This window comes from Micromys minutus (assembly GCF_963924665.1).
Source record: "Micromys minutus genome assembly, chromosome: 11".
Classification (NCBI taxonomy): Eukaryota; Metazoa; Chordata; class Mammalia; order Rodentia; family Muridae; genus Micromys; species Micromys minutus.
In genome coordinates, this window is record NC_137980.1 from 59,212,020 (window position 1) to 59,234,982 (window position 22,963).

Consider the following 22,963-nt stretch of genomic DNA (forward strand, 5'->3'; position numbering starts at 1 on the left):
GTAACTGCTGTTCCAGCCCCTCAAAGTGGGAAACGTGGCCAGGCCCTCTGCCCCCAGATTTCCCTAATGGTCCTTTTCTAACAGCTGTTAAACAACAATCCCAGCCCTGAGTGGCAAGGCCCTGCCCTGCAAGAGAAAAATCCCACCAATCCCTGAACTTGCCCCAATATCAGGTCACCCTGTAAGGCTCCCACCCACACCCCCAAGAAGCCTTATGTAAACCCTACATTCTGCCCAGTTCTCTGCCGCTCCTCTCTGAGCAGAGGCAAACACTCCTGGGTTTGTCCCTCTCAACAATCTCTTGTGTGAGGTTTGGTGTGCAGTGTGACTTTGATAGAAGTGCCATCCCTCTGGAACTGCTTGGGGAGGCTGGAGAGGAGGTGCTGTCACCATGGATAGCTCCTGTGGTGTTATTTTGACCAAAGCTGCTGGCTGATGTGGAAAAGTAGATTTGCCACCGTGGACAGCTCCTGTGACAGCTGCAGGCTGAGTTGGTGGTGTGGTGCCACCATTTTGACAGCTCCCGTGGCCACCACATCTTAAGGTGGTGGTAGGCTGGGGTGGGAACAGTCAACCAGCTGCCACTTTGGTGGGTTTTGCAGCATGCTGTTCATGGACTACAAAAGGTATCCTAGCCATTTTATACCACAAAGGAATACCACAAAGTCACACCACACAACAAACGTTTACACAAGGACTTTGGGAAGGGGGGTGAGGAAGAACCCAGGAGGGTGACTATCTCTGCTCAGGCAAGAAGCAGCAGAGAACTGAGCAGAAGACATGATTTACATAACATTTCTTGGAGAGGAAAGCTTGCAAGTCCAGTTGGTAAGATTTCAAGTCCAGAGCTTGGGTTAACTCAGAGTTTGGTGGAATTTCAAGTCCTGAGCTTGGGGGAGGGGACTTTTTACTCTGTAGGGCAGTTAGAGTGTTCTGTGAATGGAACCTGGTGGTTGGAGTTCCTCAGGGGTAGGGTCTGGCCCTTCAGGTGCTTCAAGGGGCTTACAACAAAGACTCTGTTGATATTCTGTCCCTAGCTTGAGTCATAGATGCTCAGCTCCTGTATCAGTTTCCTTTATAGAAACTGAGATGACATTTGTGTTTTCAGTTGCTTCTTAGGGTAATATAAGCAATAGGTGACTCATAGAAATCCCGTTTTTACTTCTGTTCTTTAAGAAAAATTGGGGGGCTGGAGAGATGGCTCAGAGGTTAAGAGCACTGACTGCTCTTCCAAAGTCCTGAGTTCAATTCCCAGCAACTACATGGTGACTCACAACCATCTGTAATGAGATCTGATGCCCTCTTCTGGTGTGTCTGAAGACAGCTACAATGTACTCATATACATTAAATAAATAATATTTTTAAAAGGAAAGAAAAAATGGAATTAGCCTGAAGGATTTTCATCCCTGTCTGTTGGAGGCTCCACATAGTGATTCTCACACCATCTTCCCCTTGATTTCTTACCAAGTTCCTCCCATTCCCTAAGAAGTTTTGGCTGTAGTCAGCCTGGTTTTCTACTATGCCACAACTAAGTATGCCTTTCTGGGGTCTACACCATGAACACCCAGAACCCAGACAGGCAGATTCCTCTTCATGTGATACTTCAGTGTGCCCCCTTTCTTCCCATCATCCCATCCTGCACATTTCTCATGTCTCTGTTTCCTTCAGTGTCCTACATTCTAACTGAATGTAAGACATTTTACCCTTCCTGGGCAGGAACTAGAAGAGTGACATCACCAGAGATGATGTCATTCTTATGCTTCTTCCTCAGTTGTGGAAAGCAGTATCTCTCCAGAGACTAGCCTGAACGTGAGCACATGTGTGTGGTCTTTTTAGTACATAATTCTCTCTTGGCATCCCCAGGAGCTTTTTGGGTGCTAAGAACAGAGGTATATCCACAAGATCAACCAGGGTATCTCCTCATTCTCTGAAGCTGGGAATAACCCTCTGTGTACTGGTGACCAAGAACAAGTCCACAGGGCTATTTGGCAAGTTGCTGCTGGGCAGTTCCATTTCAGGAATCCCTAAAGCCTTAAGACAGAATTTGATTTCAACTTTAGACCAGGCTCTAACAGCAGCAGCTGACCAGCTGGAAAGCCCCACAGTTCAATAGGACACCCTTCAGAAAAGTTCCTTTTTGAGAGATAGGAGTGGCTCCAGTAGCAGCCAGACTAGGCTGAGGTCTGACTCTTGGCTCTAGCTTGCTTCTGTGACATTGTTTTGGCATACTTATCCCCAAAACAATCAAGATTTAAAAATATGATTGACAGCTGGTATCAGTCTGGAGTTGTATCCAAGATAAATGCTTCCTTGCAGTGAGCTCGCCAGCTCCCTTGGCTCAGGAGATGACAGATACAACACTAGGTAACACAGCGATTTCTAAACACACAGTATCTTGCTAGACTTACATTTACTTATTTATCATGTAAGTGTGTGTGAGTGTGCATGCTATAGCACGCTTGAGGAGGTCAGAGGACAAGATATATGACATGGTTCTCTTCTACCATGTGCGTCTTGGAGATTGGACTCAGGTTTGGCAGCAAGTTCCTTTACTGGCTGAACCATTTTGTCGGTTCAGGGTCCCTTTCTCATTAATCTAAATTAATTCATAAGTTCGCTGTGTGGATAAGATGGGTGCATGCTACACTGGACTTTGGCTACTTAAGATTTGCCATTAAAAAAATTTAGTCTCAGTTCCTTTTTGTCTTCCCCTTTGGAGTCCCACAAAACCCACTTGTGGGCACTATAGAGTTCAGGTTCTGGCTGTTGCTTCCTCTTGTGATTGAGCTATTTCCTCTGAGACACTGCAGTGATCAGTGTCCTTTGTGTATCCTGAATAGGCTCAGGAAGACCTTTCCTAGTGCCCTCAAAGGTTTTTCCTGCCTGAAGGAAGACAGGGGCACCCTTGGCTACAGCCACCTGTTTTCTGCAGCCTCAGTTCTACATTGTTAAATGAATATATCACGTATCTGCCTCACCTTTTAAACCATGCCACTGAGAAGGTGCCCTGGTTTCTGGAGCCGCATGGGGAAGAGAGAAAATGCTGCCTTGTCACAAAATCATGGGATTCCCAGTATGTCCAAGCAGGTGGACCATCTTCAAAGGCCACCATTGGGACATTTGGAGCCCCTGGACTGAGGAGAAAAGGACCCTGTCTAAGATACCTAAGCATGAGAGGCCTAGAGTCAAGTTTTCTGCTCCTGGTAACGGTTTCAGGATGGATGTAGGGAAACTCTGACCCTTCCAGCATCTAAATCTGCAGGCAGCTGGTCCTAAAGAATCTCGAACCGCAAGAGCTCCATGAGAATTCATGGCTGCTCCTTTCTCACACCTGGCCATGCCTACTACCAAAAAGTGAGGCTGGAATTCCAGTGTTCTTGAATCACAGCACTTGACAGGGGAAGGGACCAGATTCTAAGGGGCTATAAAACTCCTGAGTAGGGTATGGGTATTTAAGAGGCAGCTCCACAGAATGCCTCAGCTAATGTGTTGCAAAGAGCATGTACTTGTAAGACAGTATGTACAGTAGGAGGAATCAATCTATGATGCACTCTCTAGACCACAGAAGTTCATGGGCCCGTGGTGGAGAATGCCTACTCCAAACCAATTCAGGTGGGATAATACTCCACCTCAGCCCTTGTGCAATGACTATAGGCTCTAAAATTGGGGTGCCCCTGGGCTAGGTGAGCTCAGGGCACCCGTGAAACCACATTAGAATGTTGTAACTCTCATTTTCCAGCTCCAGTAGCCCTGGTGCACACAGGCTCCAGGGCTGAACACAGTGACTGAGTGGGCCCAGCCTATTCTGGAGTATCTTCAGTCTTTCTTTGCCCTCTACAGAGTGTTTCCACAGTTTCCTATAAAATTTCAGGTAGCTGCTGCTGTCTGGCCTGAAGAAGCTGAAAGGACAAATTCCCATTCAACACAGTCTGCGAACCTGAAAGAAAATCCACACGCGTGTGCCACTGCCACTAGATTTATTAAGGTTGCCAACACATCCACTAAGAGGGCCACTAAGAGAGCCCCAGCCACACCTGGCCTAGTGTCTGAATAGGGGACCATATCTCCTGCCTAAGGAGCTCCTTCAGGAAGAGCCCAAAGTCAGACACATTACACGGACTGGACAGTTGAGAATGTGGGGGAAAGCAGGAAGCTGGGGGTACAGGGGGTACAGGGGAGCAGATAGGAAGGAGCAGGCACAAAATTCGCATCTAGACAGAATTGAAAACAAAAACAAAACCCGAAAATGTTCTTGTCACCACTGGGTCCAGTGCTCCTTAGCCAGACATTTCCTCCCGCTGCTCCTTGTTCCTGCGGACCTCAGCAGCGTGTAGTTCCTGTGAAGACAGACGGAGAAACCCTGAGGAGCGGCCAAGGGTAAGGGTGTCCCCAGGGGCCTCCAGGTATATAGTGTGCCACTATACTTCAGGAGTGCTGGAGCCACAGTGCCTAAGAATCAGACTAAAGAACTGGGCATCTGACCCCCAACGTAAACAAGTTCCACCTCCTCTTGGAGCTGGATCCTGCGGGCATGCAAATTCCTTCAGAGCGCTTCACAACTAATTTAACCATACACTACTGTGATTGTTGAATGTGTCTCACTAGAACCAGGTTCTGGGTCTGGTTCCAAGGCTGAGGGTAGGGTAATGCTCAACTTGAGACATTAGTAGGACCTTCTTCACCCGATACACAGGCCAGATCTCACACCCAGTGTCTGCATCGCTGTGACCCACGTCAATGCCCCCTCTTTACACTCCAACCCAACACTCCAGCGCCCCCGCGCGTGCCTACCTTCTCGCGCAGCCGCTCGCGCAGCGCTGCCAGGTGCGCCTCGCGGATCTCCTTGCTCAGCTCCATCTTGTAGTTGAGCTTCTCCTCCGCCAGGCGGCTAAAATTATTGTTTTCTTCCAGCGCCTTGTGCAGCACCTCCCGCTCATGCTCACGCCGCTCCGCCAGCTGCTTCAGCACCTGAGCCTCCTGAGTCTGCACAGAGCTAGGGGTTAGTGACCGGTGGCCCGTATCCCTCCTGAGCCAGGCCTTCACTCTCTGGTGCCCAACCGCTTGACAAGCCCCATGTGCCTCACCTGCCAGGACATGGACCCAGAAGCTGTCCTGGGTGTGGCCCCTACCATCTCTGATCCGGGACCCAAGCAGGTTGGGAGGAAGTCAAATTTCTGTAGTAGAAGGCCCTTTGTTCCCAGCTTGGCCATGACTCACTGTCCCACTGTCCTGGCTCCAAACAATACTCACCACTCTTCCTTGAGTCCCTGCGACTAGTTTCTATGAGGCTAGACGCCTTATTCTGTCCTGCATCCCCCTTCCCAGTTTGCCTGTAACTTCTGGAGCTTTTGCACTGAACAATCTGCCCTCCGGTGCCAGGTGAACTTCCCTCAGCCACAGAGTCTTCTTGTTGGACTGAGAACTCCCAACCTCACAAGTGTTGAAGGAGTGGGGTAAATTCTGAACTGTGAGTTGTGGTGGCTTCTCCAGACCACCCCTAGACAACTGTCCGTTAAACACTGAGCAGGTATAGATAAAGCTAAGTCAGCTAGGTCCTAGCTTCCCACTATTGCTCAGCCAAGACTTGTGTCTACAGGGATCTGGGAAGGGACATTGTGGCGCCACTCTGTCCTGCTGTGGCTGGGTAAAGGAGTGTCTGGTGACCCTGGGATAACATAATGGGGAGATCCAGGATCCCTGGAGTGATTAACTCCTGGCCTAGGCTGCCTCCTGAATGATGCTGAACACCTGTGGGTACATTGCTCTTCAAAGTAAACTTGCTGAGCCTGTGTCCTATTGAATATGGATTAAGTCAACCTCCCTGTCCAGTGGGCATTGCCCCAGGATCTCAACCCTAAAACAAATCTTTTTCTCCGTGTTTCAGTCTCAAAGGGGCTGGTGTGGAGGAGGGGCTGTGAGCTGCATTCATATCTTCCAGGGCCCCACTGAACTACCTACCCAAGGCAGGTAAAGGTCTTCATATATGAGACCTTTTCTCCTCCATCTTCTGCCCTAAAAGGAGCACTAGCCTCAGCTTTATGTCCTAAGGGCTCTGGGGGAATACAACCTGACCTCCGTCTGCCATGATTCAGGTTGACGTTCCCCCCACAAATGTGGTTCCTGTTGCCCTGTGTTTGTCACCATCTTGGTACATCCAGTCTCTCATCTCATTCCAGCTGCTCAGCAGCAAGTTCTGTGCTACCCAGCCCCAAAGGCCTGACCAAGCAAAGGGCCCAGTCAGCAATGTCAAGTGTGTGTGGAGAGTCCTTGCCTTCCTCCGCTCCTCAGCTGCCTCCAGCCGCTTCTGCAGCTCTTCCAAGGAAGCATCCTTCCTCTTGGGAGGAGAAGAGAGCACAGGGCTCTCTGGAGACAGGTCAGAAGGAGACTTGAGGATGACCTCGAAGCTCTGGCCAGAGGCCCGCTTGTCCAGCTGCTTCACTTCCATGTCTGTAGGGCGAGACCAAATGGGACTTCAGGAGGCCTAGCTTGGACATGCAGGCAGATGAGAGGTTTATTCCCAGCACACGTGCCAGCAAGGGTTGAGAGGGGGTGCCGTTACTCTTTTAGCATGGATCTCCCCCCACTCTCCAGCCAGACCACAGTATTGCCAGAGGCCAGAAGAAACAGGCCCTAGCTGAGCAGGGCCAGCAGCTGTGTGGATATACTCACCTCCATACTGGTAGATGGTGTTTGGGTGAGGCTGCGAGTAGAAGCAGGAGCAGATGAGCGACAACACAGATAACTCCTTCATCTTCTCCTTGTAGGCTGTGGATGTGAAGTCAAGGTGAGCAGGCTCTGTGGCCACAGGGTGTTTCTGTGTCTTTGTCTTCTATGTGGGTCTTTATCTGCGTGCATATTTGTTTTGTTCCAGGCTGGCCTTAAATTCACTATGTAGCCTAGAATGACCTTGTTTGTTTGTTTAGTGTATGTGAGTACACTGTCTTCAGACACACCAGAAGTCATTACAGATCCCATTACAGATGGTCATGAGCCACCATATAGTTGCTGGGAATTGAACTCGGGACCTCTGGAAGAGCAGCAGCCGGTGCTCTTACCAGCCGAGCCATCTCTCCGGCCCGACCTTGAATTCTTTATCCTTGTGCTTTTACCTCCCAGATGCTGGATATATAGGTGTGCAGCACCATACCTCTGTCTTTTAGATCACCTTGCTATAAAGCCCATGCTGGCCTGGAACTCATCATGTACATCAAATTGGTGCTTGAACTCATGTTCCCAGAAAACTAGGATCAGAGGTGCTCCGGTGTGCCTGACCTGTCTCTGTCTCTTACGTTTTTCTCTGCCTTTGTGGTCCAAATGTTCCCTTCCCAATATTCACAGGTTAAAATCCTACCCTTGTAGGAGAGTGTCAGGAGGGGAGCAGGTCTTATTTCAGGACCTTGTCTGAAATAAGAAAATCAAAATGGTTTTTGAAACTCTCTCTCTCTCTCTCTCTCTCTCTCTCTCTCTCTCTGTGTGTGTGTGTGTGTGTGTGTGTGTGTGTGTGTGTGTGTGCTGACTTTTGAATGAAATTAATAATCTTACTGCACAGGATCCTTAGTAACACTTCAGTTCTTCTAACACACGAAGTCACAAGGACACACTTACTCAGTAGACAGGCAAATCGAGTGGTGTCTTGACTTTGAGTTTCTAGTCTATAGATAAATTAAATTTCTGCTTTTGAGAAGTACCCAGCCTAAAGGTATTTTTCTGATTAGTCTGAACAAACTATAACAGTTCAGTCAGGATCTCTGTCCTCTGTCCTTTTTCCTTAACCACGGTTCCTGTGTCTTTCTCCTTTTGGATTTTTGCTTGTTTGTTCTACTTTTCTGTTTTTAAACAGGTTTATTCCAGTCCAGGCTGGCCTTCCATTCCCAATAATCTTTTTGCCTCAGCCTCCTGTGTTAAGATTACAAATGTAAACTACTATTCCTAGCTTTTTTGTGTCTTTCTACGTCTCTGGTTGTCAGTGTTTAAATTGTTTCTTTATGTGAGTGTACCTTTCTGTGATTACTGGTAACTTTGTTTGTTTGTTTGACTGTTTCAAATGCATAAAAAGTTGCCTGTTTCTGCCTTCAGTCTACTGAACAGGACAAGTACAGCTGTAGGAAACTCCCCCAGCTCCTGCCGCTCTCACTCTTTCCCTTCCTTAAAGACTGGATCTTGATATATTGCTCAAGGTGGCCTTGAACTTTCCTGTTCAAGTGCTTCTCCTACCTCCAACTTCCAAATAGCTTAAACTTCCACCTGCAGAGCATCTCTCTCTGGCTGTAAACTTGATTAGGGTCTCAGACACTACTGCTTCCTCCACATTTATCACTTCGAGGTGAAACTTTGTCACTGCCCTTTCAGGTAGCATAGGCAGGTTCTACCAAGGACAAAGACAAACTATATACAGGAGCTGTTCACTGAGCTATAAACTCACTGCTTCCTTCCAGATCAAGTGCCCCACCCCCATCCAATATTCTTGCTACTCTCCTAGAAAGGGAGGCAAACTGGTGACTATGACCCTGACTCCTGGAAGTAAGAAAGGAAGGAAGGAAGGAAGAAAGAAAGAAACAAAGAAGTGCTCATTTTTTAAAATGAAAAAAAAAAAATCTTACTGTTCCAGGTTCATTCACTTGTGAACCATCTCCATTGGAGACTACTGTCTCGGTAATGTCCAAGAATCCTGTAAGCCCAGAACAAGTTTTACTCCATTTCTCAGGGACAATGTTAGGTCTTAGCTTACTGGGATGACATTAACAACATGATTGGAATGCCATTCTTCTCTCTGTTCTTTCAATCCCCAAAGCCTCACTTCCATGTTTGATTACCTACTAGCACTGTTTGAGGTAATAGACAAGAGGAGCTTGGACAAGTGCTTATTAGATGGACCAGAAACTTTCTGATCAAGTTTTACCTGATAATTTTTTTAAAAATTGAGTTGGCGTATTTGAGGATTGAGGATACGGAGTAGAAATTGTCAAAACTTTCATGGTAAATTTGTCTACCCACAACAAGCATGGGGAAAGCTGGTTGGTTTAAAATGTGTAATTAGTCAGACTCATTTGAAAGCAGCATGGAGCCCTAGCAGCAGAGGGAGCGGAAACAACCCCCAGAGTGGGTAAAGCAAGGCTGGTCTTTGTCTTCAGAAGAATTCAAGAGGGAAAAGGGGAAAAGTCAGGAGTGGACAGCCCTCAAAGGGAACTTCATGCTTTTTATTTTATATGTATAAGTGCATTTTCTTCTTTTGGCTGCATGTAGATCTGTGCACCACGTTTGTGCCTGATGTCCATGGAGATCAGAATAAAATAGTCAGATCCCCTGAGACTGGAGTTACAGGGTTTTGTGAGCTACCATCACGTGGGCGATGATGAGAAACAAACCTAAGTCCTCGGAGAGCAGCTAATGCTCTTGTTCTGTGAGCCGTCTCTCCAGCCCCTTGCTTTATATTTTTCTTCTCTTCTCCACATCTTCTATCCCCCCTTCCTTTCTTTCCTCCTTTTCTTTCTGTTTATTGTGGTTGTCACTTTTTTTAAGACAGTGTAAGATGTAGGCTAGCTGACCTTGAACTCCCGATCATCCAGCCTTCACCTCCTTAGTGTACCACACCCAGCCACGTTTTGTCTTTTCATAAACAATATCCACTCCTGTTTTTGTGCTTTGAAAGGTTGATCCAACAAAGGAGGTAGAGGGACGCGTTTCAGGTCATGTGACAAGGAGACAGAGGGTCTGAGAAATTAGCAGTAACAAGCCAGCAGCTATATGGTGGGTCTAAAGGAGCTCAGTCTTGTGCTGAGGAGACAGATGTAAGGAGCAGGACAGGGTCTTGGCTAGGGCAGGATAAACCAGAATCCTGAAAGAGGCCAAAAAGAAGGTGCCTTGCTCTTTTTAAGTTCGAGCTAGTTATCACCCCCTTCCCTGCTGGCCCTAGCCTTCTGAATTATTATTTCTCACCCTGTATCCAAATCCCTAATAGGCTGTTCTCACAGGTCAGAACAGGAACCTAGGGCCCGATGGTTGCTCAAAGGCCATTTAGGCTTGAGCTTGAAACATTCACAGGGAAAATATTGCAGGTTTATAGCCGACAACATCAAATTTAAGAACCAGCACCAGGAGGCTACCTTCCACATAACTATCACTTCAGAGTAGGGAAAGCTGTCAGGAATTCAGGGAGCAGTATCAGCCCACCGGGAGTATCTGGAGAGAAGGGTGGAGTGCTGTCCAGGTACGTCAGATATTTCTGAAGTCAAAGCCAGAATCCTAAGTGTTTAACTGGCAAGTGGAGTACCGCATGTTGTAGATGCGGTCAGGGGCAGGGTCTGCTGGTTATGGACATATTCCTTGGTATGGTTTCTCTTATTTTGATAGACAATGAGGAGTTTTCTTCTCAGAAGACAGATCCTCAAGGAACAGATAAAACAAGTGATCACTGTCAGGGCCTTGGGATCAGGCTTGCTCTATGATCTGGCTGTAGGAAGGTGAGCAGGTTGGAAAGGACGAGGTAACTAATAAGAAACTGGTACATGAGAGACATTAAGCAATTGGAAAACACTACCTGGGGCTAATAGAAAAGATGCCAGGTCTGGCTGTAGCACAAAACTAAGGTTGAATCCATGTTTTGGGAGCGGGAGCTTAAAGGGTCTTTTACACACGTGGTCCCCTCCTTAGCTGATACTGAAAATCTCTGGGCATAAGGGGAGGCTTCAGGGCGGGACCATGTAATGGGTGGAGTTTGGACCTGGGGCCAAAGCCAAGGAGAACCACGCATTGACCTATTTGACCGCGAGATCAGCCTCCTGGGCTGAGGGAAGAAAAGGCAGCAAAAGCATGTGGTTCTTAGAGGAAACCAAGGTCAGGAGGTGGGTGTCATGCGTCCTGTAGTCTCAGGCACCCAAAAAAGACGAAGCCCTACTGAGACTAGGGACTGGGCGGGGCTGTCCCGCTTTAGGCTCTCAGGTCAAGAGTGGAGCAGTCACAACCATGCAGGGACCTAGTATGCTGGTGTCCTTCCCTCTATGCAGTCTGAGGTGTGGGAGGCTTCCTATGAAAGCAGACCCCACCACACCCCGGAAAGGTTTGCAAATAAATGCAGTAGCCTCTCCACTTATACCCCGTGGCGCAAAGGGCGGAGGTTCTTCTGGCTGGAGCGGGTGGTCTTAGCATCACAGAGGGTGGTCTCCCGTACGGTCACAGTGGGGAATGGAGGTGAGGAAGCCTTTCTTGTCGCAGGCTCTAGTCTCCGTGCGCATTCAGAGGTCCCTTCCTGTGTCCCTGCGCCCCTCCCCCATTTCTTAGGGACCAGGGTCCAGGCTTCTGTGGAGGGTTCTACCTTCCCCCTCCCTCAACCCCCTACGAAGATTCAATGACACTGAAACCCAAGATAGCTGGAGCCTTAGGGGACCTTCTATCCCAACAGCAGGCACTCTTATCCACAGGCAAGAATCCGCAGTCGCACCTTGGCCCCGCACCCCAGCGCCCGAAGGGGCAATGCCCCGGGGAGCCCGATTTCATTCAACCCTTCCTAGGGCGCGGCTCCTGCCCCGCGTCCGGCAGCTTCTCCTCCGCACTGGAGTCCCCTCCCTCCCCTTAAGGGCTCTGCACCCCTATTCTTGCAGGGCCACCCCAGCCTCGCCATCCACAAGGTCCGGCACAGGAAAACGGAGTCAGTAACTTGCTCCTGCGTCAAGCAAGGCCTCTCTTAGACAATGGCCTCCGGTAAGACCCACCGCAGTCCCATGATCCCCTAGGCTCCCCAGCCCTACCAGATACGGTGCTGGCCATGGTGCTGGCGGCGGCTGGGGCTTCGGAGGCCGGATGGATGCGGGCGGCGTCTGGGAGCTGCAGTCTGCGAATGCTGCAATGCTGTGGAGGGGAGGGAGGAAGGGCGGGCGCGGCAGGAGGGGGAGGGAGAGAGGGATGGATGGAGGGAGAGGGGGTGGAAGGAAGGGGAGGGGAGAGGAAGAAAGAGGAAAGGAGAGGAAAGGGAGGGAGGGAGGAAGAGGGGGCGGGGAGACAGTGAGCGAGCAAACAGCAACTATCAAAGGCAAGACAGTGGGAGGAGATGGAAGGAGAGAAGTAAAAGGATGCAGCAAGGGACCTGCATTTCATCTGCAGGCAACCATGGATGACAGTCCTGTAATATGGCTTTTGTGACTTAGAGGATATGGAGATAAGATTCATTCCCCAGAATAGGCACGGAAGGAGCAGGGTTAGGGTATGGGCTTGTCCCATGGTCAGGGTGGGTGACAGAGGCTGATGACCACTAAGCCCCTGTTAAGTACTAAAAGAAAGGTATTCACTGGTTCGCAAAGGGTGGCACTGTCCTACAAGAATATCGGGAGAAACTCTGTCTGGGAAATGGTGGAATAAGGGTGTGGTAAAGCCTATGACAGAGATCTGATGTGACCTTGAGTGGGGTTCTAGCACCAGTTCTCAAATTCTCTATCTGATGGAGAAAGAGTTCCTAAACTCTCTGGGTCTTTGCTTCTCCAGAAGATGGAAGAGAGATTTGCCAGAGCTGAGTATAGACCTGATTTGTGCTCTAGTTTCATGCCTGGTAAAATGCTTTGGTCAAGGGCTGGATATGGTAGTGCATGCCTTTACTGCCAGTACTTGAGAGGCAGAGGCAACAGGATCACTGTGAGTTCAAGGCCAAGCCAAGGCTACCTAGTAAGACCCTGAGGGGAAAAATAAGCTCTGTCAATGCAACATGGGGGGGAGGGATTTATTTCATTTTATGGGTTACAGCCCATCATTGAGGGAAGTCAAGGCAGGAACTTGAAATTTGGTCTGCTTGCTATTCCATAAAGCATTACTTCTGACCAAGAAACCTAGTCACTTTTAAGGAAATGTAGCAGGAGCCATGGAGAAATGCTGTTCTCTGGCTCACAAACAGCCTATGTTTGGCTGGCTTACTTATATAGTTCAGGACAAGCTACCTAGGGGTGTACTGCCCAGCAGTTAACAGTCCTTCTGGGCACAGGTAATTTTTGATCCAGGCAATCCCTCAACTGAAATTCCTTTCTCATTTGACTCTAGGCTGTGTGAAGGTGACAGTTAAGGCTTGGTAGGACAAGTAGGGAGAGCACCAGATTGCTTTTCTTGACAAGACAACCTGATATCCAAATGGAGTCACTAAAACCAAGACAAAAAAGGGCTTGTTTCACAAACATTTAACTCATAAAACTAGAAGTAAAATTCTAAAAATTCCCCTAAGACTTTAAGGAAGATGTGGCAGTTGGGAAAGGCAAAAGTCAGGAGTAAACCTAAGGACCGGGCGTACATGGAGCCAGCTTAGGAGTGTTGCACACAACCTTGCACCTGGTACACATACCTGAGCCTGGATCTACGTATCTGAAAGTTGGGGTTAGACTGCATTGTGTGGATTAAAAAAAAAAAAAAAAAACCTTCAAAGGGGAATATCCAGTGGGCCCAAATAATAGGAGCGTTTTTTTTCTAAAGATTTGTCTTATTCTCTTTCTTCCCCTGCCTCATTCCCTCCCCGCCCTGTGTGTGTGTGTGTGTGTGTGTGTGTGTGTGTGTGTGTGTGTGTGAGACTGGGTACCTGTGTGCTTGTGCACTTGCATACAGGTGCCTATCAAATCACTTGAAGTTGTAGTTAAAGGTGGTTGTATTCTGTCCAATGTAGATGCTGGGAACTGAACTCTGGTCCTCTTCAAGAGCAACAAGTGCTGTTGACCATGAGCTATTTCTCCAATGCCAATAGGAGCACTTTCAAAGCAGGATAGACAGTTCTCACTGTGGAGTCAAGTGCCAAAGACATAAAAGCTGTTTCCATCCTGTAGTCAGCAAGACCTTAAAGCTACCACTGCTGGAAGCACATTCTGAATACCCTGGATATAGGTTTGTCTTCAGAGCCTCCAGATAGAAGTCAGAACCTAACACATGAAACCTAGAACAGGGCTTTGATGTGAGCTAGAGGCAGGTTCTAGCACCACCTCTGACACTCTGAATTTCTGACCTCTCTGAGTTTCTAGCTTTTGAGTGTAAAATGGGCCTGAAGAGATGGCTCAGTGGTTAAGAGCACTGACTGCTCTTCCAGAGGTCCTGAGTTCAAATCCCAGCAACCACATGGTGGCTCACAAACATCTGTAATGAGATCTGATGCCCTCTTCTGGTGTGTCTGAAGACAGCTACAGAGTATATAATAAATAAATAAATCTTTTTTTTTAAAGTGTAAGATGAAGCCATGATGCCCAGACTCCTAGAGATGGAGGAAAGTGTACTAGACATTGAATTGAGATGCTTGTACTTTTTGTGTAGAAATACCAAGTTCGTTCACACAGAAAAAACACAATTCTGTGGGTATGCTACTCATGGCATTCTGCTCTGGGAGGGAACTAGAAGGAAGAAGCACACAAATCTATTCCTAATAATGGTGTCGACCCCTTTAGAAGCAGTCACACCCTCTAGATAAGTTACTGTACCTGCATATGGGTATTGTATGCTTCAGAGGGTCTCTGCTCCAGAGGCTAAACTCGGTTGCTGAGATCAAGAGAAAAGAAGTAACCTTCTCAAACTTCCAGTCTTCTCTTGCAGATAGAAAAGCACATACACAGGTAGGTTCCCAGAACTGTACTGCCATAATCATACCTTAGGCATACTCTCTCATAAACTTCTGTCCTTGTCTGAACTCCTCACACCAGCAGTGATTTTCCCTGGCACAGTACTAGGCACAGTAAGAACAAATACTAAAGACACAGTAGGCATATTAAATATTGGCCTCAGTATGGTGCCATGTTTGGGAGCAGACCTTGAGTTCTCACTAAAGCCAGCTAAAGAAAGTTCAAGAGCAGCTGCTTTGGGGGTGCTATTTATGGACTAAGATTATAGACCGGAATCTGGATTCACTCTGGACTGTCCAGGAGAAGTCCTGTTACTCAGTCATTCAACAAGTACCTGTAAAACACCTATTATGTAATGAGGCCTGGCATCAGAGAGAAGAGGACAGGAAAGGTGTGCCAGAGTCCTGGTACTTGGTAGCTGCTGTCAATGAGGAGGCTACTAGAGACAGATACAGGAAGATCCTGTCATTCCCAATCTCCCAGACCTCAAGGTAGGCATCAATATACTCCTGAACATAGTGGGAGTCCTTAGATCAATGTCTCTTTACTCTGCTCTTATTAACCTGTTTGAGTTTCTTACTCTCTGGAAGATTTGCTGTGTATTAGTCCTGTAGCCAGCAACATAGCTTTTCACATACTATTCACAGAACAGTCTTCTTGGAAGCTTTTTCTGGCCTCTATCCAAGGGAGCCCTTTAAGATGATTTCTCTTCTTTATACTTATCACAATCTTATATGCAGTTGGTTTACATTTACCCTGTGATTAAGATAGTGTTTTATCCATAAGGAATCCCTTGGAGTCTGTCAGATCAGACACTGAATCCAAGTTTGCTGTTTTGGTTTAGATTCTTTTGCATCCTGAGTAAGACGTCCTTTGTTCTTCCTCAGTTTACCCACCCCCTCATCTCTCAGAATAGATTCAGGAGAATAGACTCACACATATTGTCATTAGAGTTGTTGAGAGTCAAAGCCTGGGTTCTGGCAGGTCCAACAAGCCGTGTTTGGAAACTAACTAAATAGGTCAAGTAAGTAGACAATGTAATAATGAAAATAGAAAAAGGTTTTTTTCAATGTGGCAACATTGGGCTGAGGGACAGTGACGTCCAGTTATCTCCCAAGTGAATTTTCAGGGCTCTGACATACAGTTTAGGTTTAATTAGAGGACAAGAAGTGTGCATTACTAAGCAGTCTTGGGTCCTAGCCATCATCTCTAACTTCAGTCTCTCTGGCAGAGTGGTCTGACAAGTTGTTATAACCGCATAATATCTTCTCTGAGGCGAGTCCCCTTCTTTGTCTGTTAGCGTGTCACTCTTTTCCTTCCTTCCAATTTCTGGGGGTTTATTGTTTAAATGGTCTGAAAGTCAAAGGGAAGATCATATGCATCTCTTTAGAATATATTCATTCCTTGCAGGATGGTTTCATTGGAAGCGGTGCACACTGCCTCAAAGCAACTGTGTGCCGTGGACCTGGACTTGTCTTGATGTGAACCCAGGTAGCACATGAATCAGCTCAGGTCTCAGCTTTACTAGTAACCGAGGAAGTTTTGCCTGGACATGGTGCCCATCCCAGCGTGTGTGGCCTCCCTCATCTTCAACTTCCCAATGAGAGATGAGGGTGGGAAAGAAATCTATAGATGTGTCAGATGTTCTGTAAATATGATCTCACATGCGTGAGTATGGGCATATCCAAACTACCTGGGTATTAAAGAGAAGCTCGAAAACAAGTATCTACTAGTAGTGGAGAGCCAGCTACTGAAACAGCAATTTCTTTCTGATGCCTATTGGGATTGCCTGAAACAAACAAACAAACACCTCTGATGTCAGGACTGTCCTGAAGGACTTTGCAGCTCTCTCTTCCCTGAAGTTCCATATTGACTGTCTAGCTAGGTGCTAGAGATTTAGAAGACCTCACCTGACAGCTAGAGGACACTGGTTAGAAAATAAGCTGGACCTGGCTAAGTGAGAGAGCAGTTAGAACTCTTAATCGGGGGTCTAGGCAAGATGCAGCCATTTAATAGATTTTTATATAAAAGTGATAGGCTCTTACTCCAGCTGTGAAAAGACGCCCTTTGTGAGTGAGGTCAGTAACCACAAGAAAGCTTAAGATTTGTGGAGTTGTGCGGACAATGTAGGTGGCCTGGCCAAATGAGCTAGTAGACTTCAGAACATGGAGCTCACAATGCAGAAGTGGGAGATGAGTGGCTGGGTGTTGCATGCCTTTTAGCCCAACCCTTGAGAAGAGACAAGGCCAGTCTGGTGTACAGTGAGAGCTCTAGGGCAGTCAAGGTTACACAGAGAAATCTTGTTTCGAAACAAATAAAAAGAGTGGGAGACAAGCGAGACTCCAGACAATTTTAAGTGCTCTGGATAGAATACAGAGACGAGGCTAGGTCCTCTGTGCGAAACCCGCACGTTGGCATCCAGAGGCGAGGGAACCTGCTGACCCAGAAGTTGAGGAACCGGTTTCCGCCCGGATGTAAAGTAGCGGACCGGCCGGGAGGAAACGGAAATGTACCGTTTAGGCGGGGCTACACGCATCTGCCCGCGAAGTTCCAATCTGCAGACTGCGGAGCGGCGTCTTGTTTGATCCCGGATTTTGAAAGGCACCCCCTCCGAGACAAGTAAGATGGGAAACACTTGGCGGTTTTATCTGAGTGGATGGAGATAGTAGACCACCACGCTCTCGCCAGGGCTGAAGCGGCCGCGGTGCATTCTGGGCCCGGGGGTTCTTGTTCCCAGTAGTTTCTATCTAGAGGCGCCTCCCTGGAAATAGATTAGCTACAGAGCGGCGGATTGACTTTTGCCGGTCAGTGGATATGGAGGGCTGGAGAATTTTAGTGACTTGTGGAGGGCTGCACAGATATACATATCATGATTGTGTTTTGCTACGTTTTGTTTGTTTGTTTGGTTTTGCGAGACAGTGCCTCTGTAGTCCTGGCTGTCCTGGAACTCGCTCTGCAGACCAGGCTGGCCTTGAACTCGGAGATTCACCTGTCTCGAGTGCTGGAAACAAAGGCATGAGCACCATGCCCCACCTGTGAAACATTTATTTGCATTTGGGTGCCCACCTGGACCGAAGGGTGCGTGGCCCCGACCTTAAAGAGCATCAAAGGCTGGAGGCATTCCACGATTCTGTATTCAGGCCCAAGCCACAAGGGATGTTTCCAGGTTCTTAGTCACAGCCTTTTTGAAGAGTTGCAGGTAGAGTGCTGACATTGTGCTTACTCAGACATCTCGTTTTGGTAACTAGATTTTTAAAATTTTGCTTTGTTTTTCAGTCTAGGATAGAATTGTGTGAGTTGGGAGATCATCTTTCCATCTCTAAGCTCCTTTTTATTTTTTGAGACAGGGTCTACATAGCCCTAGCTGTCCTGGAACTCACTGGACATGCTGGCTTCGAACTAAAGAGATCCTCCAGCCTCTGCCTTGTGAGTGCTGGGATTAAAGGCATGTGCCACTATGACTGGCTCCAAGCTCCTTTTGATAGGGAAATAACAGATTTTCTGACCCCCACAGGAACAGCTTCCTAAAATAATCGGTGTAATGGTTTGTAGCTACAAAGGCTTTTCTTCTTGTCTGTGTTGTAGGGAATTCCTGCAGAGAAAAACCTGGTGCCACATGCTGCCAGCACTTACCTGGAGAGGCTGAAACACTGAGATGTTCAGAGGGGTTTGTCTGACAGACCCAAACAGCCTGCATCTTGGCTTACTGCTGTGTCTTCCTCAATATAGGCTGATATGCCCAGGGTAGTCCTGAATGGTGTGACAGTGGATTTTCCTTTCCAGCCCTACCCATGCCAACAGGAATATATGAACAAGGTGCTAGAATGTCTCCAGCAGGTAAAGCTACAAAGCCCAAGACATTAATCCAGGGAGGGGACAATGAGGGGTGTACCTTCAGTAAATGCCAACTGTAACCCTACCCATAACCATTCCAGACAGGGTCTGTCTGTATTCTTTGGTTAGAGGCTATAACAAGTGAACAAAGGAAATACTTCTAGAGAGTAATAGCTTTAAGAATGTATCACTGTCCTTTCTGAGTAGATGGAGTTTGTGCTGAGTATATTGTAGGATAAGAAAGGGGTATCATTTGGGCTCTGAAGGTGCATTTCTATTCAGAGGAGCAGAACTATCCAGCTTTGACTTTCACTATCTTGGGAAAATGTTTTGGAATGTTTTAAAACGAAACCTTGATTTATTTTATTTTTGAGACAGGGTCTAACTTTTAGGCTAGCTGTCATAGATAAGCCAGGCTAGCTTCCAGCTCACAGAGATCTATCTGTCTCTGCCTTCAGCATGCTAAGGTTAAAGGCATGTATCACTGTGGCTGACTTTTGTGTTTGATCCTTTCCTCAAATGTCTCATTTAGGCTTCCATCTGATATCTGGGATAGAGGACATCAAATTCTGTTTAAATATGGTGAATGCCTGTATCCAGAATTGTAGAACAGTTTTCTGCTGTGAGACTTAGCACCTAAATTAGTCATGTGACTATATTAGGATAAACTATTCTGTAAGATTTGGAGTAATATTCTGAAATTATTTTGCTAATGAGGGCAGTTTTTGTTTTCTGAGATGGTCTCTTAGCTCTGACTGTTCTACAACTTACTATGTAGACAAGCCTAGCCTCAAATCAGAGATCTACTTGCCTCTGTCTCCTGAGTGCTGGGATTAAAGGTGTGCACCACTATACTTGGCTAATGAAGACAGCTTAATTTATGGCTTTTAGGGGGAAAGTGGAAAATGTCATGAAATAATCTGTGTTCTCCACCCCTCTCGCCCTTTCTTGCTGCTGACTCCTTTAGAAAGTGAATGGCATTCTGGAGAGCCCCACAGGCACCGGGAAGACGCTGTGCCTCCTCTGCACCACATTGGCCTGGCGGGAACATCTCCGAGATGCCGTTTCTTCCCTAAAAATTGCTGAGAGAATTCAAGGCGGGGAACTCTTTGCCAGCCGGACCTTGTCATCCTGGAGGAGTGCTGCCGCCAGTGAAGACTCAATCGGTGACTCTTCTCTCCCCACTCTCACCCCCATCTTCTTATGGGGACGGGAGGGAAGGAATAGAGCCTGTGACAGAGCCAGTTATCTGAGCTTCCTCTACTTCTGGAGCAGAATTTAAGTAAGGAGAATTCTGTATCATCTATATTCCTCACCATTTGGATATATACCTGGGGTCAGAGCTTTTCTTTTCCTAGAATGAGGTACCACAGCCACCCACGATATTCAGTGTCAGGTTTGGAGATATCTGCCCAGCTGAGTTAGCCCAGTGCTGCCCGTGCAAACACACGAGGAGATGCCTCACAGCCACCCCCTTTCCTTATGCTTGTGCAGATTGCTACGCAGATATCCCAAAGATCATCTATGCTTCTAGAACTCACTCACAGCTAACTCAAGTCATCAGTGAGCTTCGGAATACTTCCTACCGGTATGTCACACGTGAAAGAGTGAGTATCTGGGTAATGATCTTGGCTGAGTCTTGATATCTTGATAGGGCCCCCATGTAGGTTGCTCTGTCCAGGTTTTCTTGTCTTACCTACCACATTCTAGCCTTTTTATTTCCTTTGTTCCCTAGGTTTTCTTTGTGCTCCTGTTGGTTTCCAGATAGCTTATGCTGCTAGGTCACACTGTAATCTGCATGTTATGAGGCAGCTCCTCCTTGACATCTTCCATTCTTTCTTTTGTCAGGCCCAAGGTATGTGTGCTGGGCTCCCGGGAGCAGCTGTGTATCCATCCTGAAGTGAAGAAGCAGGAGAGTAATCACATGCAGGTGGGCTTTTGGGTACCTAGCCTCCATGTTTCTATTACTTGGATGGTACCTGGATTGAACACAGTGCTCTCTGCTGGGCTGGGCCTGGGCTTAGAGAACACAGGGCAGATAAACAAGGGGAAGTTGTTGGGGCCTTAGGGCTTGGGGTGGCCCATTTCTTAGCCACTCCTGGTAAGCACTCTCTGCTTTTCATCTTACAGATCACTTTGTGCCGCAAGAAGGTGGCAAGTCGCTCCTGTCATTTCTACAACAATGTGGAAGGTAAGACCAACTTTTTCAAGCTATTCCTGCTGGCTGTTGCACAGTTTGGGTGAAGCTTGTGCAGTCTTCTAGAGTTTAGTAGCACCATAACCTATCTGCTCTACCCTGTAGGACGGAGTGTGGTTATGTATTTGGGTGGTGTCTTTTGATGGTGAGGGGTTTATACGGAGTAGAGCTTATGTCCAAGAGCACTCAGGAATGGTTCTCACATTGAACTGGTCAAACTGGGTTTATGTTGAGTACCTACTTTCCCATTGGCAGTCGGTCTATTCCTGACAGAGTGGCCTTTGACAAGTCTCCCTAAGAACTGAATACAGGTGTCATTACTTGCAGCTGGGAGTTGCACACACCTGTGAGTTTATTGCATCCCTTTCTTTCATTTGTTCTTCTTTTTTTTTTTTAAGACTTAAAAAAAAATGTATGTGAGTACACTGTCGCTGTCTTCAGACACACTAGAAGTGTCTTCTTAACCTCTGAGCCACCTCTTGTTCATTTGCTAAGTTATGACAAGAAAAGCTTCTTGGGATGTGTCCATCATTGTTTTCTCTAACCTCAGGGGTCATACATTTGCATAACTGGCTGAATGGCCAGGGGCTTCAGCCTCCTTCAGATTAGAGTTCCTTTGTTTTCTACCCTAGAGTTAAGAATGAGATTCCTGTATAACATAGGAGGGTTCAGGCAGTGTGGCCCTGGAGCACTTGTAACTCTTTGATGGTCAGAGGGCTCACATCTTTGCCTTATTGCCCAGAGCCCTAGAAGTGAGGCTTTTGTATCTGTTGCTGGACAGAAGCCCAAGCTCAGGGGAGAGCGTCTCTCATCACCCAGCATCTTTGTTCTCAGCCTGCTGAAAGGATATGATATGACATGGCTCTGTGGTGAGCACATCGGCTATATTTCTTCTTGTTTGCTTTATTTTCTGGTCTGGTGTCACTGACAACTCTTAGCTGTCTCAGTGTGTGATTGTCTGGGACTTAGATGTAGGTGTGTACCTGCAGACCTCGGGTTTCTCTGATATGGATACTGTGAGTCTGGGCCTGCTGACCAGTTTGGGAACTCCATGATTAGAGTTGCCATTCCCTGTCCTTCTTAGTTTCCTAGTATGGGTCTGCGTTTCTGCCACAGGCCATACTCAGGGAGGCAAATTACAAAATACAAAAACCAAAGCACTAGGTTGTGATTCTTCCTTGCCACTGGGGTGCCAGCTGCTGACAGGTGGCTTAGGGGAGGCTAAGATAGGGATCCCAGCTCATGTTTCTCTGGGTGAGAACTGGCAGGGGCTGGGCAGATGCTGTGGTTCTTAAACTCCTGGGAACCCACACACCTTTGGGAATCATGAGGTCTTTGTGGGGAGGGGTGCTGCAATGATTTGGGGGGGGGTGGTGTTGGCTTAGCTTCAAGTAAGTGCCAGGAGTAGGGAGAGGCCATCTGAGGAAGACTTAGGTGTATATGGCTCTATATGATGAAGGCCTCCCCCTGCGGTGCTTATTGGTGAAGGAGACAGCCCTTGTTTATCCACACTACTTTATTCATACATACTCGGGGTGAACGAACCTTCTGCAGGAAGGGATGCACAGGAAGGAATGCTCATTGGCTAAACACTCAGGGCCTATCTTGATACATTAGCATGGAGAACTCTGGGTTTCTATGCTACATGACCTGTTGTCAGGGTCCTCGTAGTGGGCTGTCGGGGTGTCGCCGTGGTCATGGAACCTGGTTGGGAGCTAGTTTAAACTCCTACTGTTCTCAATTATGAGTTATATCAGGGTTCTGAATTTCACTACTACCTTACCAGTTCTTCTGTCAGCACAGTCCACTGCCCCACTTCTTACACTCTTCTGGGAGCCTTTAAGCCTACGTATGGTGTCTGGAAAACAGGACAGTATACACAGACAACACCAAGCTTTTCTGCAGTGTTAGAGACAGTACTCTGGCTTGTGGTCACTGTCTCCTGGTGGAGACTACTGATTAACATAAGGGAGTTCTTCGTAGGTGTTGTGTTTGCCTTGAAGGTGTTCTCTCTCTTCCTCCTTCCTTCCTTCTTTTTTCTTTCTTTTTTTCTTTTTTTTAGTGTATATGATGTTTTGCTTTCATGTATGTTGTTATCATTTGTATGCCTGGTGTGTGCAGAGGCCAGAAGAGGACATTGGGTCCCCTGAACTGGAGTTACTAATAGTTGTGAGCCACCATGTAGGTACTAGAAATCAAACCCAGAACCTCTGGAATAATAGTCAGTTCTCTTAACTGCTGAGCCATCTAGACAACCACCCTCTTCTCCCCCTCTTTTATTAAAAGATGTATTTACTTTTATGATATGTAAGTACACTGTCACTGTATTCAGACACACCATAAGAGGGTGTCGGATCCCATTACA

At 47.3% G+C, this 22,963-nt stretch overlaps 2 protein-coding genes across 3 annotated transcripts in view; one reads left to right on the forward strand and one right to left on the reverse strand.

The window, feature by feature from the left end:
* Window positions 1-4,013: 4,013 nt before the first annotated feature.
* STMN3 (stathmin 3) lies at window positions 4,014-11,830 on the reverse strand. The gene is made up of 5 exons (XM_080924799.1): window positions 11,745-11,830; window positions 6,670-6,765; window positions 6,272-6,447; window positions 4,792-4,983; window positions 4,014-4,337 (listed from the first exon to the last, which is right to left on the reverse strand). The coding sequence occupies exons 1-5, from the start codon at window positions 11,761-11,763 to the stop codon at window positions 4,278-4,280; spliced, it is 543 nt and encodes a 180-aa protein (XP_080780925.1). The 5' UTR covers window positions 11,764-11,830; the 3' UTR covers window positions 4,014-4,277.
* Window positions 11,831-17,062: 5,232 nt separating this feature from the next.
* RTEL1 (regulator of telomere elongation helicase 1) overlaps window positions 17,063-22,963 on the forward strand; it is a 32,270-nt gene continuing 26,369 nt past the window's right edge. For both annotated transcript variants that reach the window (XM_080925729.1, XM_080925730.1), the window contains exons 1-6: window positions 17,063-17,186; window positions 18,153-18,404; window positions 19,369-19,567; window positions 19,896-19,989; window positions 20,250-20,331; window positions 20,532-20,592. In XM_080925729.1, coding sequence (XP_080781855.1) covers window positions 18,303-18,404; window positions 19,369-19,567; window positions 19,896-19,989; window positions 20,250-20,331; window positions 20,532-20,592 — 538 coding nt within the window. In that variant the 5' untranslated portion in view covers window positions 17,063-17,186; window positions 18,153-18,302. The remainder of the gene's footprint in view (window positions 17,187-18,152; window positions 18,405-19,368; window positions 19,568-19,895; window positions 19,990-20,249; window positions 20,332-20,531; window positions 20,593-22,963) is intronic.